Source organism: Conger conger, chromosome 17 (assembly GCF_963514075.1).
Source record: "Conger conger chromosome 17, fConCon1.1, whole genome shotgun sequence".
NCBI classification, from domain to species: domain Eukaryota; kingdom Metazoa; phylum Chordata; class Actinopteri; order Anguilliformes; family Congridae; genus Conger; species Conger conger.
Genome location: NC_083776.1, coordinates 33,391,312 through 33,408,016, shown reverse-complemented (window position 1 = coordinate 33,408,016; position 16,705 = coordinate 33,391,312). Strand labels below are relative to the sequence as shown.

The window sequence follows — 16,705 nt, the reverse complement described above, 5'->3', positions numbered from 1 at the left end:
AACACAGAGAGGGACTATTTCTGGGACATCCAGGGCTTTGGTGAGCACACAGTCCTTCCACCTTTACCTTCTGATACCTCAGTGGAGCCAGATGAGACTGGACATGTAAACAGGTACTCTTGCACACTGGCCTGTCTTGCATTTCTGCCACACCACTGTTAAACTTAACCCGACAAATTCATAGATCTAGTCCCTGGCTTGTGTCAGATGTTGGCAAAAGAGAGGGGTAGAGCTGGACAATTTCAAACGCAATAAGCATGTATATAAATTCATCCATGGGTTTGGTGCAGGAACGCACATTTACGGAGGTCTGTCCAGGACCACTGACATAAAATGTAGTAAACAAATAAATAAGATGTGAACTTTTAAAAAAGTGCTGTAAACTTGCAGCTGAAGTAGAATCCCCATTGTTTTCTAATACAATCTGACTTCCTCTTCTTGTGCAGAGGTATTCTTCTAACAAAAATAGAGTTCAGGGAGCCAAACAGGGTCGACTGCGATGGAGAAGGGGAGGGATACTGTGTGTGTGTGTGTGTGTATGTGTGTGTGTGTGTCTGTGTGTACGTAACAGAGAGGAGGATGGGGAAGGAAATGCCCTTGTAGGAGTGCCCTGAGTCTCACACTCCACTCCCAGCCAAAGATCACTTTATACCCTCAACCACCAAGCACTGGGAACAGTGTACAACTTATGCTGCTTATGCTTACATCAGCAACCAGCCCCCGAACACACACACACGCACACACACACGCACACGCAAACGCACACACTCTACCAGCGTCACTCCGTTTCCGCCACTCAAGGACTTTCTGGTCTTTCCTCGGAGGATTTGGGGCATATCAAACCTCGTTCGTGAGACAGAGAGACAGGACCCCCCGCTGCAGAGAGCCTCATCACCAGCTCCAGCCTTTCAGGTACTTTCCGCTCTATCTGAGGGGTGGGAGGTCGGGTGAGGGAGCTTCTGGAGCTTGTTGAGGGAAAGTGTGTTTTTGGGGGCTCTTACTGGGTGAGAACTGTGGGGATCAGTGATTGGAGCAGGCACTCTCCGGTTTTTGCATCCTCAGAGAATCCTCTATTTGGTTTTCGGTCTAAAATGGTCTGTGAAGCAGGTATTCCTACAGGTGAACAGAGGAGTCGTGTGAGTGTGTGGAGCAGGTATGAGTGTGTAGATCAGGTGTGAGTGTGTAGATCAGGTATGAGTGTGTAGATCAGGTGTGAGTGTGTAGATCAGGTATGAGTGTGTAGATCAGGTATGAGTGTGTAGATCAGGTGTGAGTGTGTAGATCAGGTATGAGTGTGTAGATCAGGTATGAGGGTGTGGAGCAGGTATGAGTGTGTGGATCAGGTGTGAGTGTGTAGATCAGGTGTGAGTGTGTAGATCAGGTGTGAGTGTGTAGATCAGGTGTGAGTGTGTAGATCAGGTATGAGTGTGTAGATCAGGTGTGAGTGTGTAGATCAGGTATGAGTGTGTGGATCAGGTATGAGTGTGTAGATCAGGTGTGAGTGTGTAGATCAGGTATGAGTGTGTAGATCAGGTGTGAGTGTGTAGATCAGGTATGAGTGTGTAGATCAGGTGTGAGTGTGTAGATCAGGTGTGAGTGTGTAGATCAGGTGTGAGTGTGTAGATCAGGTGTGAGTGTGTAGATCAGGTGTGAGTGTGTAGATCAGGTGTGAGTGTGTGAAGCAGGTATGAGTGTGTGGGGCAGGTATGAGTGTGTAGATCAGGGATGAGTGTGTGGAGCAGGTATGAGTGTGTGGGGCAGGTATGAGTGTGTAGATCAGGTATGACTGTGTAGATCAGGTGTGAGTGTGTGGGGCAGGGGTGAGTGTGTGAAGCAGGTATGAGTGTATGGAGATGATATTGTCAGTGGCACCTTTACCCCTAAGGGGTTTCAAGATGTGTGGTGTGTTTTATGCATCTTCATATTTTGTAAATGTGGAGTAGCAACCAGGCATTCACTTGAAAAGGTTTCCTACTAAGTTAGGTGAACTTAATTCAACATTTGAATTCGTTATTAGTTAAAATGAATGCCATGTTTGCCATTGGGTATACCTGGCAACATTCAAGTAACATGTCCAAATAGGAAGAAAATGATGCCAAAAGATTTTTTACATTATTTAATAAAATTTTGCATTATCTTTTATTTAATAATTACATGTTAAAAAGATTCAACATGTAATTATTAAAAAAAGAAATAATAAAAATGAAATCTGAAAAATAATCAGTTATTCTCATTAGTTATCAAAATAAATGACCTGTTTTTTAAGTAGTTCAGGGCAGAGGTTATGAAACTGCACCAAGGTAGGATCAGTGTAGCGATAAGGTATCCCTGAGGGAGGTACCTGATCTACATAAGTATTTATTCAGTCGTAATGTCAAATAATTAACCCACAAGCGATCAACATATTTCACACACATTAACGACCAACTGCCGTCAGTCATGACCCAATTCCAAACTAATGAAAAAAAGCCCCAATCAACTCGAATACTCTATTTTTAATAATTCATACAAAAGAAAAGTATATATCAATATTATTACAATTATAACACATTTAATCATTAATGTCACACACATTGGCTTTATATAGGGGAACAGGGGGAATACTAAGCCATAACACATATAACCTGTGTGAAGTCAATATATCATGTTATTGAGGTAATGTTGTGATAAATTGCATATATCCTTGTTTTGAAGGTGATATGACATTGTTATGATATTTATTTGTGAACTCATTCAGGGGAGTCAGTGATACAGCTGCTATTCTGCTGGACAGCCACTGAGCCACATGCTACTTCATGCTACAGCTCAAAACAGTTTTTATACTTTTTTCTGTGCTGAAATACCAAATTTCTTATTAATTAAGCATATGTATATAATCATTTTAAGATAGAACATACTTTTACCTGCCAAATAAATCTGTGGGTATGTATCCTTTGATATCTTGCCCCCAGATAAATCTGGATTATTATAAGCATTCCTTATAAACACAAGTTGCTTTTAACTGGGGTCATTTATGACCCCAAAGGATATCTCAAAACCAACTCATCTCATCACTCCAAATTGAGGCAGAAACCAGTACAAATTGTATGTATTTATTGAGGACATGTTGCCTGACAAAGGCAAGAAATTTTGGAAGGATCAAATATATTATTAAGTGCTTTGCAGGGCATGAGAATAAAAGTTGTTGTTGCACATTGCCCTTATATTCCATAAACGCTGGTCTAATTAAAGATTCAAATAAAGAGCAACTAATTGACTAAATTTCAGGCAGAATTATCTTTGTAGATTGGTAACTCATCCAATAATTTTTTCACAGATGTACAAATGACAGGAAAACCGCAGAAATTGAAGCAAGGAAGCTTTTAAGAGGGCCCTTATCCTTAAAAAAAAAGAAAATCCTATACCTTCCCTATTGAAAACAAGCTTTTTTGGAATTATTATCTTATCATTAATAATACATAATATTATTATTAAAATTATTATTATTATACAGGCAGCAAGAATTTCTAAACTGCCTTAAAAAATCAGTGGTAGGCAAAACAAAAAGAAAACAATGGCTCTGAAGTGTGCCAGAAGAAATAAGTCATTTACAGAACTATTTTCTGTTGTGAGATAAAATTAAGCCATTACAATTTTATGTTTGCCCATATTAATTAATTCAGCTAGAGGGGCTTTTCTTTATACAAACGATTTGTTTGAACATAAGAAGATTGAGTGTAGCTAGGGCAGCTGAGAACATCCTACACCACTTTGGAAGGCGGACACATCGCATGAAAATTTATCACAAGGTGTCAATCACAAAATATTGCTACAAAAAATGTAGAGAAAAACAGCAATAATTTTTTTAAGCTATAAGCTTAAACCTACAGAAACTACATGTTTAAAACAACTAGCACGAACATTTGGTCACATAATGACTTTCGTTGTATACTTGCTTGAATTGACTGCCAATTTTAGTTTATTTTACAGATAATAATGAAATAATAATCCAATTTCCTCAATGTGTTTCCCTCGATGTTTATGTGCCAGGATTTCTTTCAATTTCATTGCTGAGATTAACATTACAAGTCCTAGCCATCTATTACAACGCTATCACCGCATTATTTTTGGTGTCTCTGAGAATCTATCACTGTACTGGTGTTCTGCCCTTTGTAATTTGCACAATTAGGTAAACAATATAGATGGCATGACTTTGTTTCTCTTGATACTAACTAGCTAACTCTGAGCTGACACAGGCTGGTTTGATGTGATGTAAATGAAGTTCTCAACTGCAGTCAGAACTTTCAAAAAAAAAGTTCAGAGCTTCAGTTCCTTGGCTCTCAGAATGTATGTGATTTTCCACAGAATTAAAATGGGCTATACGCCAACTCAGTTAGTATTATTCCATATTAAATCAGTATGACATCCTGGGCAAAATGAGAGGAAGTCTGAGAAAGGACATTTTTTAGCCATGGACTCCAAAATATTTGAACAATATTTGAGGCTCCCGCTGGACTGAAAATACATTTAGCATTTAGCAAGAAATTCTTTTTTTTTAAATCGGGATTGAAGGAGAAATGTAGGAGAAAACTGTTAAATCATGATTTTTCAACGTATGTACATACAGTATACAGCTAGGCAAACTTAAATATCATATATATATTATAATAATATCTGCAGCAGTATTATACACTACTCTGCGGAGTCATCAGCGTACAGTACCTATCTACGATACAGTAAATGCTTCTTCATATGGCCGACTTTTACGGCACTACTAATACCCACCTCTGCACTACAGTACAGTCCCACTTTACATTACATTACTTTAATGGCATTTGGCAGACGCTCTTATCCAGAGCGACGAACAGTTGATTAGACTAAGCAGGAGACAATCCTCCCCTGGAGCAATGCAGGGTTAAGGGCCTTGCTCAAGGGCCCAACGGCTGTGAGGATCTTATTGTGTCTACACCGGGGATCGAACGCCTGGGCAGCCCTGATCATGCCCTTTAAAAAGCCCAGAGCTTACCGGACGTGTGTGAGCCCCCATGGAGTCCATTTCAGTCCTAACAGTTGCTGTCCCACATAATTTCAGCTATTTTAGAAATGCCCTGGCATTACGCAGTGTCTGTTGTTCCCGCATCTCTATGGTTATTTTTGGGCAATGCCTCGCTGCTCGATCTCCCTTTGACAAAGTGAATACAATACCTAGCTCGCCACCAGCCCGTCGGCTTTCATGTGCCTGTCGGCGTTTCAGTCAGGAGGCAGGTGGTTCTTATCACCGGGTCCTATAACCCGATAGCCACAACATCAGGGGGAACGGTCATCTGCTTTATCGCAACGTGGGCCCAACCCGACTTCCAGGTTCTGACAGCCGTGATCGGTAGCGCTTGGTTACTGTAAATAGGGCCAAAGCCTGTCCGGAACATCACTGGCGAAATGCTCAGGACAAATGAGGTGGCTGTGTAAATATTTATGCTGGAGAGGGATGGTACAAGGCTCTGGGAGCGTGGGTCGGCATGTAAGAGTGGAGTGGTGGGCACATCCTCATATGGTGCGATAGGCCTAATCTGCCGAGAGGCAGCCTAGCCCTGGATCGGGAGAGGGCTGTGCTGCCAGCCAAACTAGCGGCTACAAGTGCAACACTAGTTAATGCCATATGCCATAGCAATTAATCTATGACACAGAGTGAATGCTACATCATTGTTAAATGTCAGAGAAACACTGTTTTGGCAGAGAACTATTTTTTTAAGGGCAGCTACAAATAGAAATGTTGTTGAAATACCAGAAGGAATAAATTAGAAGTAATTGACTTTCACCAAGGAGTCTGTTTGATATATGGCTGTAAGACTTGACCCCTTTATGACCAGCTACATGCCATAAATATTCAGAACATATTTCACTCAATAATCAGACTGGAGCACCGTTACCCACCCTTACAGCAGACTCTTCACCCGAGCACAGGCGGCAGATTCAATGTAAACCTGCCAAGACGCGAGCACTACCAGCACTTTCACATGTTTATAACATATACAGATGTATACAGTACGTAGGTATAGCTTTAGACAGGTGAAATTATTGAATTTTCCACTACAGGCGTACAGTAAACATGTTATCTCCCACTTATCTATACTCTCATGTGTCTCATGAGAGGGGTGATTTGCAGTTTCAGGTTTTTACAGCTTGTTGTTGGCACATTGAGTTTAGGGTGAGCTAGGACTGGATGGCTGGCAATGTGTATAGCACCCCTGCCCCCTATTGTTGGAGGAACGGCAGAATGGACCATATCTACACACAATAACAAAAATGCTTGATGACAAGAGCAGGCCATTCAGCCCATTAACAGTGCCATGAAAGGTATTTGCCCCCTTCCTGATTTCCTCTATTACTGCGTATTTGTCACACTGAATGGTTCTTTATTGATTGTTAGACAAAATGTATTACTGGACAAAGGGAACCCAAGTAAACACAAAACACATTTTACATAATTTAAATTATTTCACGTAAGAACTTACCAAACACCCATATTGCCCACGTGGAAAAAACAATTGCACCCTTAAACTTAATTGGTTGTACCACCTTTCTCAGCGAGAACGGCTACAAAATGCTACCAACAAATTTGATATCAGTCTTTCACGTTGATGTGGAGGAATTTTAGCCACCGGTTCTTTGCAGAAGTGCTTTAATTCAGAAAACTGGTTGGTCTTTAAGTGTGAAGTGCTCTTTCAGGTCCTGCCACACCATCATTGAGTCAGGCCTTTGTGTTTTGGATCACCGTCTGGTTTTATAACTCAATTACACATCAGCGCAAAATGTTCAGGTCCCGAGGCAGCAAAGCATCCCCACAGCATCACACACTAGCACTACCAGGTTTGACTGTTGGTGTGATGTTCTTGCTGTGAAATAGTGCATTTGCTTTACACCAGACACAACTGGACCCGCGTTATCCAAAAAGTGGAGAACTTTTGACTGGCTGGTCACTCCTGGGAAGATTCACCACTGTTTCAAGTGTTCCCCATTTGGAGATAATGGCTCACTGTGGTTTGGTGGAGTCCCGGAGCTTTAGGAATGGCTTTGGAACCCTTTCCAAACTCTCAACAACTTTTTTACAACTTCTGTCATTTCCTTTGATGGTGGCACAGTGCTTATGGAAACATTGAAGTGACCATTTTGCTCTGATGGCGACGTTCAATATGAGTGAGGTTTAGATTCAACAGGGCAGACTGCAATCAAGACTGCCAGTCTTCAAATCAGCTGAATGTGATTATCGATAAAATTTGGTTATTGGTTGGTCCCAAACTGCCAATTAATTAATTTTACTGTATAGGGAAAAATGTGAAACAGACAGAGATAAGGCTGCAAATGGTTGACATTGGGATGTTTAGTCTCATTGCCTATTTTCCTTTTTTCTTTTCTTTTTTTTTTGTATGTCAAAGTACCTCATGAGCGGTTTCCTTTAAAGTGCCTTGTCACTAGGAAATCGTATTGTTCGTGATTGCTTCCTTGGGAAAGATGAAGGAAAAGAAAAACAAGACTGACCAGGAAACAAATTATATTTCCATTCCGCCCCCTCGTCAGTGAAGCTGACATTCTGTTCCCACAACTGGCACGCAGGTTTTTAGTTCAGACCCAAAATTACATCAAGGGTACCGACCAGTAGTAACTTTCAGCAGATTTGCCAGACGTTACCAACATACCCTAGGATTGTTCACTGAAAGATGGAAACATATTGGGTAGTATCTGAAAGAAACAAACACAAGCTTTAGAGTAGTGTTTGCCCAAGTTCTGTCAGGATTATCTATAGGTGGGTTCCTTTTTTGACTGGTGAGGAAATGCCTTTGTCGGGCGCATATTTGTGTTTTGCATCCGACCGAATATAGTGTGTGACCTTTGACTTTTCACTCCTATCTGGAACTGAATTCTTAAGGTAAACAACATGGTCTCGTTCCAAATCCTTTTCCTTTCTCCATGTTCATGATGACACATGGATTTTATATTGTGTTACCTCATTTTCATTCCCCAGGGAAACAGGGAGCCATGGGAAACCACTAGTATGGTTTCCTAGTTCCCTAATATTGAGATTAAACTAGTCTGGATGAACAGTACAGCACAGTAGATAGAGTGTATAATACAGCACATTTATTGTACAATTTATTTTGTACACCCTTTATCATTGACATTAATAACGTGGAAAGCATTATGTATAAATATTTTCTTCCTCATACTGGTCACATTCAGTTTGCATCCCTTGCTTAAACCAAATTTAAGAATGAAGGAGAATATTAAAGCATGAGCACAAGTGAACATTTGTAAATTTCCCTTACATGGTTTCCATTTTGGCATTTCCTCCTGTGCTCCTGTCCCTCACCGCCCACCCCACACGCAGTAAACATGCTGTCCCGTGTGTAAAAGAGCACAGAGCCTGAAGCTTGGCAGAGCTTTAGACTGGTCTGTACACTCTGAAAGACACAACTCCGAGAGAGGCGGAGGGCAGAGAGGGAGTATCCCAGCCTATGGATTAGACTCAGGGACAGACCAGGCTTCTACAGGCATGGCCGGTAAGACTGATAACCAACTTCAGACCTTTTTAGCTTTACTGTGAGGAATCAGCACTGTCTCCTATTCCTGTGGGCCAGCATAAATAATGATGCTGACCACGAGATGTCTTGTTTTGAGTGTAGGATACAGTATCAGCGATGAATCTTGGTATAATACAGAGCTGAACCTTTGGTAAAATAGTTTATTTGAGCCATTTTGCCTCTAGGGTTTGCAAAATGCATAGATAATATATTGTGTTATTTATGAAAAGTAACTGGTTCAAGTGATGTAAATCGCTATTACTATGTACAACCCCATATATTCATGGCAGGGACACATTTTATTCCTTACAAAAACAAATGAGCAGGATGTTACAATCTAATCTAACTTGGTTCCGGACAGAGAAAACATTTCTGGTAGAGTACTGTTGTTCATAAACCCTAGATGGCCTAGGCTAACAAAATCTTCCTTTGGTGAGGATCCTCCCAGACCATTTTTTTAAAGTAGCCATTATAAAACATCAGAAAATGTAATATGTTATGAAGAGTGAGATATGATTATGGATGGAGGTTCAATCTCAACTTCAGTGGATTGAAGTCCCTCCTCTTGTTCTTGGAGACATCTTTATATAGTCAGACACAAGAGAATGGTTCTTGCGTAAATTGCTAGTCATTACGGGCGCACTAGAATTTCTTGACAACAAAGATGACATTAAACCTGCCCTCTGTTATTTGTTCTCTGCCAGAATATAAAATTGAATTGGATGGAGATAAATATTTTGACAACCCCAATAGCAATGATACTTGAATAAAAAATAGTTCTATTGAAATGGTCTAATACTGCATATTACTTCAGACAGCAATGTGTTCCAAGAAGCATTCTAGAGTTCCATTTCCTGACCATTCAGCTGACCTCCCCAGTGGTTCAGCAGTTCCTTTTAGTTATTACTAATCCGACCAATTATTTGTTTGTTGAATTCAAATTAATCCCTTGGAAGAAGACAGGCATGTCTCTAATGAATAGTGTTGACATTGGCATGTGCTGAAAGCCGGTGTGATCAAAATCAACCTTCTACTTTATTTGCGCAGTCAGAGATAACTTGACGCAAAGACCCGGTATTCAGGAAATCTTATTCTTTCCTTCAGAGCTAACCTAATTACATCCTAATTACAGACCAAAAAGCCAAAAATGCATATTATGGTCAGATCAGACCGATTGTTCCAACAGTGTGGGATGAAGGATGCTTAAGCTGAAAAGGACATCATATGTTGAAAAGGACATGAAATATTGGTTGTGGATTTCTGTCGTTTTACATTTAATGGTCCTAAAGAAAAAACAACCCAAAATGGTTTCCCAGCCAGTAATTTTCTAAATGTGTGTTCAAAGTGTGTGTGCATGTGCATGTATGTATATTGTCTGTGCTGATTGAGGCATATTCCTGCACTGTTGAATTGTGAACAGCTTAGAGGACCGTGGGGGAAGATTAGCAGGAAAGCCACAGCTGTGCTGATTCTAAGAACGCGTCGCCACAGAGATGACGAGGGCACCAGTGGGACAGTCACAGACATGAACCAAAATCCTCTGGAGACTGGAGGGGTAAAAGTGTGACAGTGAGACAAATAACGTGGTCAATTTTAGAGACTATTACAGGGAAAACACCAGCTACTGCTGAGAAACAGGACAGTTTATGAAAACAGGAAAACATTTGGAGAATACTCAAATCCTTCAGGCAATTTGGCAGATTTTGATTTACAGTACTGCACAGAAGTCTAAGACACCAGTATAACATTCTGTACAGATAAGATTCTTTCAAAAATAATTCAATGAATTCAATAAATAAACGTACTATACATTTTACATTACATTACAGTAATTTGGCAGAAACTGAATCAAATCAATATTTTTTGTGACCACCCTTTGGCGTTAAAACTACATCTCTTCTCTGAGATGTCCTTCAGTCCTATAAGACAATCAGCAGGGAGGTTGTTCGAAGCATGTTTGAGAACTTGCCACAGTTCTTCTGCACTTTGGTTGGCTACTTGCTTCTGATCTCAGACAGCCTTGATCAAGTTTTTATGTAAAAAATAGTCAGTCAGTCTCCACTTTTTTCCTTTCCTTACTCCAGACCCGGAAATTGATCAAGGTCCGCCATCTCCCAACCCCTTAAATGTTCATTCTAGGAGCTAGAAGTAGAAGTTAGGAACTCACAATCTTTCCTTTCAGCAATAAAACTTCAGCACATCCTTTGCGGAAGTTTTTTTAGGAAAGCCTGACGTATAAATGATGGACCTGTGGATGCACCTCTCCCAATCTGCCACGTCTTTAACTGAAGTGGCTTCTAACTGACATTTGAAGGACATTTGAAGGAGCAAGGGCATTCCATTTGCCTGATTCACATTCTTGATTTTCCTATATTTACTCATTTTTCTTTCATCTTTTCCTAGCCTAAAAAAGAGAAAATAAAAATAAAATGATGCGAAAAATAAGGGACTGGAATGACCCTTCACCTTATTCTGATATTCTGTGACTGTCAATTTGTCCGCCAGGAGGCTGCCTTATTACCTTATTGGCATTTGGCAGACGCTCTTATCCAGAGCAACGTACAGTTGATTAGACTAAGCAGGAGACAATCCTCCCCTGGGCCTTGCTCAAGGGCCAGACGGCCATGCGGATCTTATTGTGGCTACACTGGAATTAGAACCACCGACCTTGCATGTCCCAGTCATTTACCTTAACCACAACGCTACAGGCCTGCCTACAGGCTAAGTCAATGACTCAGTGCCATACTAAGACTGTGTAGACTTCCATGTTGGTGTAATAAACTCAGCAAATGTACACTTTCAATAAATCATCAGAATGTATTGCCTTTCTCTATACATGCTCAGGGAAAAGTGATAATTTATAATGAATGAAAACTGAAAAATTACAATAAGAAGGGTCCATCTGATCTTTTGCCAGAATGACAAAAACTGCAACTAAACAACAATTCTGACCATCATTATTGGCCGAAATGCACTCCATAAGTGCTGACATAACAGCACTCAGATCCCAATAGGGCTTAATCCGCACTGTTTACATTAGATTGACTGTCGCCCAAATCGGAAAAAGGGTAATTAGCTCCGTATATTTCAACTTCAACAAAGTGGATACATTTGATAACATCGCGTTTGACCTCTTCCCCCTGATGACAATAGGAGAATATTTGGACAGTGATTATTTCACTGAGCACACTGCTCCCACGCCAGTTGTTTCTGTGCCACCACTAGAATTCAGGAAGAGTCACTGTACCGCAACATCCTAACACGCCGAAGTAAGTCACCATCAGCACACCACCAGCGGAATGCTAGTCAAACTCAACAAGCTTATATTACATTACATTACAAGCAGTTAGCAGACGCTCTTATCCAGAGCGATGTACAACGAAGTGCAGATCGAACACAAGGACAAGTGCTTATCTGGAGTTTCAATCGCCCCAGCCCTGGACTCCTATATAACTGTACAATCAAAGGAAATGTACAGTTCAACGTATACAGCAACAATTATAGGCTACTATTTTGAGTTTGTTAGCTAGCGAGCTAACTAATCAGTGTAAACAGTGACTAATACAGTGGCTAATAGAGGTCTGAATTATTTTTTGGGGGAGCAGAATAAAAGATAAAATCAATATATAGTCAGAAATTATTGTCTAAAATTACCATTACACAATAAATAGACTTGTTTAAATAACGTTTGTATAAACGCAATATCACACTCAGCGACATACAGCTATACTGTATATCAGCATGGCTGTGATCACCGACGATCCTATGAATGTTATGTTTCTCCTTTTCGTTCTCTCCATACAGTGTCAATGATGGATTTTTCATGAAATGGCTCTCACCAAAATATTAAATCGACTTGATTTGAGTAGCATGTCCAGAAGAGACAGAGAGATAAAGAAAAGCTCATCAAGTCAATGAACAGTTTGAACACAATTATATTTAACATAGTTTAGTAAAACCTCTTAATTTGAGCAATTACCCAGCTAACAGATGCTTCTAAAATAGTTGCTAATTACAGCGGCTTACTCATGCATTAAACAGGGATCCTGGTATGGTCTGGTCTGCCACATTGGTTCTAGCCAAGAAATGCAAAGACTAATACCATGATATATGTCTGTTGATGTATTTACTTTAAACTTTGCAGTACTGTGAGAAAAGCAAGGGGCACTGTGGGAAAGGTTGCAGTCTCAGGCCACAGAGCCCATTCTGCATGATCTTCACAGAGACAAGAGGCTATTTATACTCTACAGCACATGCCAGTTACTGCTCCCCAGACACAAGCAGGCCCTACACTGCAGACACCATGAAGGCCATTGACAAGCTTTTCACTAGAGCAATTCTAACTACAGTTTTTACTGTATGCTTAACATAACTAATTTCACTTTATACAAGGGATAGGTCCGGTCCATTGTCCCTATTGGTCAGTTAAATGGGGCTAAATGGAATGTTCACACATCTTTTAAAATTACTCCGCGTTCATAGATCACCGTTTTCTACTTTGTAATTGAAATGAACGCAATTTAACGTTATCGTCATCTCGCCAATAGTAACCTACCAAAGTAAAATAAAATGAGTTAGTTTCTTCTGATTTGGAAAGGAGCAGGAACGAAAAAAATACAACTTAGGCAACATACTTGGATCGAAATACCAGCGAGACCACCAAAGTAAATGATGACTCATAACGACACAGTATTTTCAATACCCGCACGTTATCTGGCAGTGTCCCGATAAATGTCTACAAAAAAAACAGATGACTTGCGTGTATCAGTGTCGTCTGGTGTAACGTAAACTAGCAAGCTCGCTAACGTTAATGCAGTGGGGATACATTATTGCAATAGCGTTGCTTAGCTAAGGTTAGTGCAGTGAGGATACATTATTCCTACTAACGTTAGCTAACGTTAGTACCGTTGCTTCGATAGTGGAGTGGGGATACATTACGGTTGCTTAGTAACCAAAAAACTACAGTTCAGCGGAATTTACCATACAACATAGTTCCATTAAAAATACATTAATTTAAAGTTTGTCTTGTCTTTCTTTGGTGAAATTTGAAAGATAAATGTGGTAGCCATATAAAAGCGTTATGGAACTCGAACCTGTCGTATATCGTGGATATTGGGGTTCCATAACGCTTAAATGTCAAATTGTTCATCAATCAGTGTATTACAGAGCCTGTGAATTGTTTCCATGATCCAGCCCTTATAAGTGATTTAGGATAGGCCCTGCTAAGTGATCAACACCCATACATCTTTTTCAGACCTGCTCTGCTTGGCCTTTTGGAAGTTTGGTACTTTCCTGTTCATTGTGTATTTCATTGGGCCGAGGTGCCAACGGCTGATGGAACCTAAATTTGATTAAATGGTGTACAGTAGCACAGTGACAGGACCGCTTATGCATTATATTTTATCAAGTTTCATTTCCGTTACAAATACGTTTTAGAGATTTTCCTTTTATATTTTCAGACTATGGGAGGAAAATAATTTTAATGTATTTTTTACTATCCATAACTGTAGGACACAATATGGACACTCTAGTAATGGGTGGTAGAAAGCAGCAAACAGAACATTTATACAGGTCGATGAATAATGGTAAATTAATATGACATCAAACCTCTTAGCCTCTGTTCCTTCTCTCTTTCCTCAGGCTTGTTCTTCAGAGGCAGGCGTGAGCAGTGATGGGTGATTGGAGTCTGCTGGGAAACTTCCTTGAAGAGGTACAGGAACACTCGACTTCGGTGGGCAAGGTGTGGTTGACCGTCCTCTTCATCTTCCGCATCCTGGTGCTGGGCACAGCGGCCGAGTCCTCCTGGGGCGATGAGCAGTCGGACTTCATGTGCGACACTAAGCAGCCAGGCTGCGTCAACGTGTGCTACGACAAGGCCTTCCCCATCGCCCACATCCGCTATTGGGTCCTGCAGATTGTGTTTGTTTCTACCCCCTCCCTCATCTACATGGGCCACGCCATGCACACGGTGCGCATGGAGGAAAAGAGGAGGCAGAGGGAGCAGGAGCAAGCCGGGGATGGGGACGGGGATGCGCCTGGGGAAAAGGGCTACCTGGAGGACAGGGAGTCCGAGAAGATCCAGCCCTCGGGAAAGATTCACCTGCGGGGGGCGCTGCTGAGGACGTACATTTTCAGCATTCTGATGCGCACCGTCATGGAGGTGACCTTCATCGTGGGACAGTACATGATTTACGGGGTCTTCCTCGACTCGCTCTACCTGTGCAAGGCCTTGCCCTGCCCCCACCCGGTCAACTGCTACATGTCGCGGCCCACCGAGAAGAACATCTTCATCGTCTTCATGCTGGCGGTGGCGGCCGTGTCTCTCTTCCTCAGTGTGGTGGAACTCTACCACTTGGCCTGGAAGCAGTCCAAAAGGTGCCTGAGGGCGTATGCCGCCTCCCGTGTCCTGGAGAGCACGCCCCCTGTTGTGGTGCAAGTTGCTCCGGAGACCGGCACCCCGCCTCACTCCACCCGCACTCCACCCCCGGACTTCAGTCAGTGCCTGGCGCCGCCCCCCCCGCACGCCCACCCCAACTGCCACCCCTTCAACAACAGGATGGCCCACCAGCAGAACTCGGCCAACTTGGCGACCGAACGCCGGCGCAGCCACGACGACCTGGAGGCAGAGGACTTCCTGGACAGGAGCTCAGTGGACGGACCTGGGACTCCGGCTCCCCTGCTCCACGGCACCTTCCGGAAGGACAAGCGCCGTCTCAGCAAGACCAGCGGATCCAGCAGCCGCGTAAAGCCTGACGACCTGGCCGTGTAGGCCCAGAACCTGGCCACGTATGCCCAGAACCTGGCTCGGGGGGGGGGGGAGAGAGACGGAGAATAGAAACATTGAGAGGGGAGGGAGGTCAGGAGGAAGAGAGGGGAAGATAGAGAGCAGGAGGGAAGGAGGGGGAGGGGAATGCACAATAGAAAGGGAGAGAGGGAGAGAGAGAGAGCAAATGGGAACGCGAATATAGCTAGGCGCAGAGAGCAACCCGTCTGGACACAGAGAGGAAAACAGAGAGAAAGAATCCAGCCTGGCACAGAGAGGCTGGGACAGAAGGCCCTACAAGGAGAGACCGAGGTTCTGTAGCCCTGTGTCAGAGAGCACTTTAGTTCTGATGCCCCTTGAGCAGGCGCGTGCAGTGGACAGGGGACACTGTGAAACAGGCTGTGCTGTGGAACACTTTCAGATGTCTGCAGCAAAAAAAGAGACCGAGACTATTATTTGTTTAAACTGTGCGAGAATTACCTTGTTGATGTGACCGTGAGACAATTGTTCATACCACTTTATGGCATTGTATTATATTACAAAACCTTAGAGCCTTGAAATGTCATATCTTTCCACTTGTTTTGCTCTTTTGTTTTTAGCACTAGCTGAAAGACAAATGTTAATCTTTCATCACAGAGACCTGCGGGATGCGCTGTTGGGGATAGTTTCTCCTTACCTACATTCATTTTCACATTGTAAGAACAAAATATCACAACCCTCAACAGGCACAAACCAGCTGTTGAACAGCTCTATATTTACCCCCTTAACTCATCCAAGGTAACAAGTGTTTGACACCAGGGTATCAGCGCCTGTAACCGTTACGTATCTCCACACAGTGTTAAGCTGCTTTGCTTGAGGCTGTGGAATGTCAGAAGACCACGTCCAGGATGCCGTGAATGGCAGGGCTATGAATAAGACTTGTGGTCTGGACTGAAAGTTTAGCCGTCCATGACACACTCAAGCCTGTCGCCACGCGCTGTCGGAAGCAAACCATGGAAGACAATGTAAAAATGGCATCTAGGGGTTAGGTGCAAAGCATCTCTGATAGCTCCGTCCTAAAAAAAGAACCCCGGCAGCTGTCATTGTGTTGAGTTTCATATCGCACAAACAAAAATGTATTTTGTCTCAAAGCACCGCTATTAATTACAAAAGCACACAGTTGTTCATCCGTAGTTGTTCTGTTTTTAAATCACGAGATACTGGAGGCCTTTCTGAACTGAGTCACGAGAAACACGTTTCTTCAGAGCCAGAACTAAAGCACTGTTATCCTACTGTAGCCTCTCTATACAGCTCTACAATAAAGAGTAAATGAGACTTACCAAGTCCCACATGCAATTCCTGACCATTTTGGTTGTAGTAAACCTTCTGACCAAATTTGTGTGTGTGT

General features: G+C 42.2%; 1 protein-coding gene across 2 annotated transcripts; it reads left to right on the top strand.

The window, feature by feature from the left end:
- The first annotated feature begins 721 nt into the window (after positions 1–721).
- On the top strand, positions 722–16,636 carry LOC133116836 (gap junction alpha-5 protein-like). 2 transcript variants are annotated; one of them, XM_061226827.1, is made up of 2 exons: positions 722–912; positions 14,196–16,636. In XM_061226827.1, the coding sequence occupies exon 2, from the start codon at positions 14,227–14,229 to the stop codon at positions 15,322–15,324; it is 1,098 nt and encodes a 365-aa protein (XP_061082811.1). In that variant the 5' UTR covers positions 722–912; positions 14,196–14,226; the 3' UTR covers positions 15,325–16,636. The 2 variants fall into 2 exon arrangements, with proteins under 2 accessions (XP_061082811.1, XP_061082812.1); XM_061226828.1 differs by lacking the exon at positions 722–912 and adding an exon at positions 8,398–8,534.
- The last annotated feature ends 69 nt before the right edge of the window (positions 16,637–16,705 follow it).

Bases quoted from the DNA above. Each gene is read 5' to 3' on its own strand.
- LOC133116836 (XM_061226827.1), top strand. From the start codon at position 14,227: ATGGGTGATTGGAGTCTGCTGGGAAACTTCCTTGAAGAGGTACAGGAA.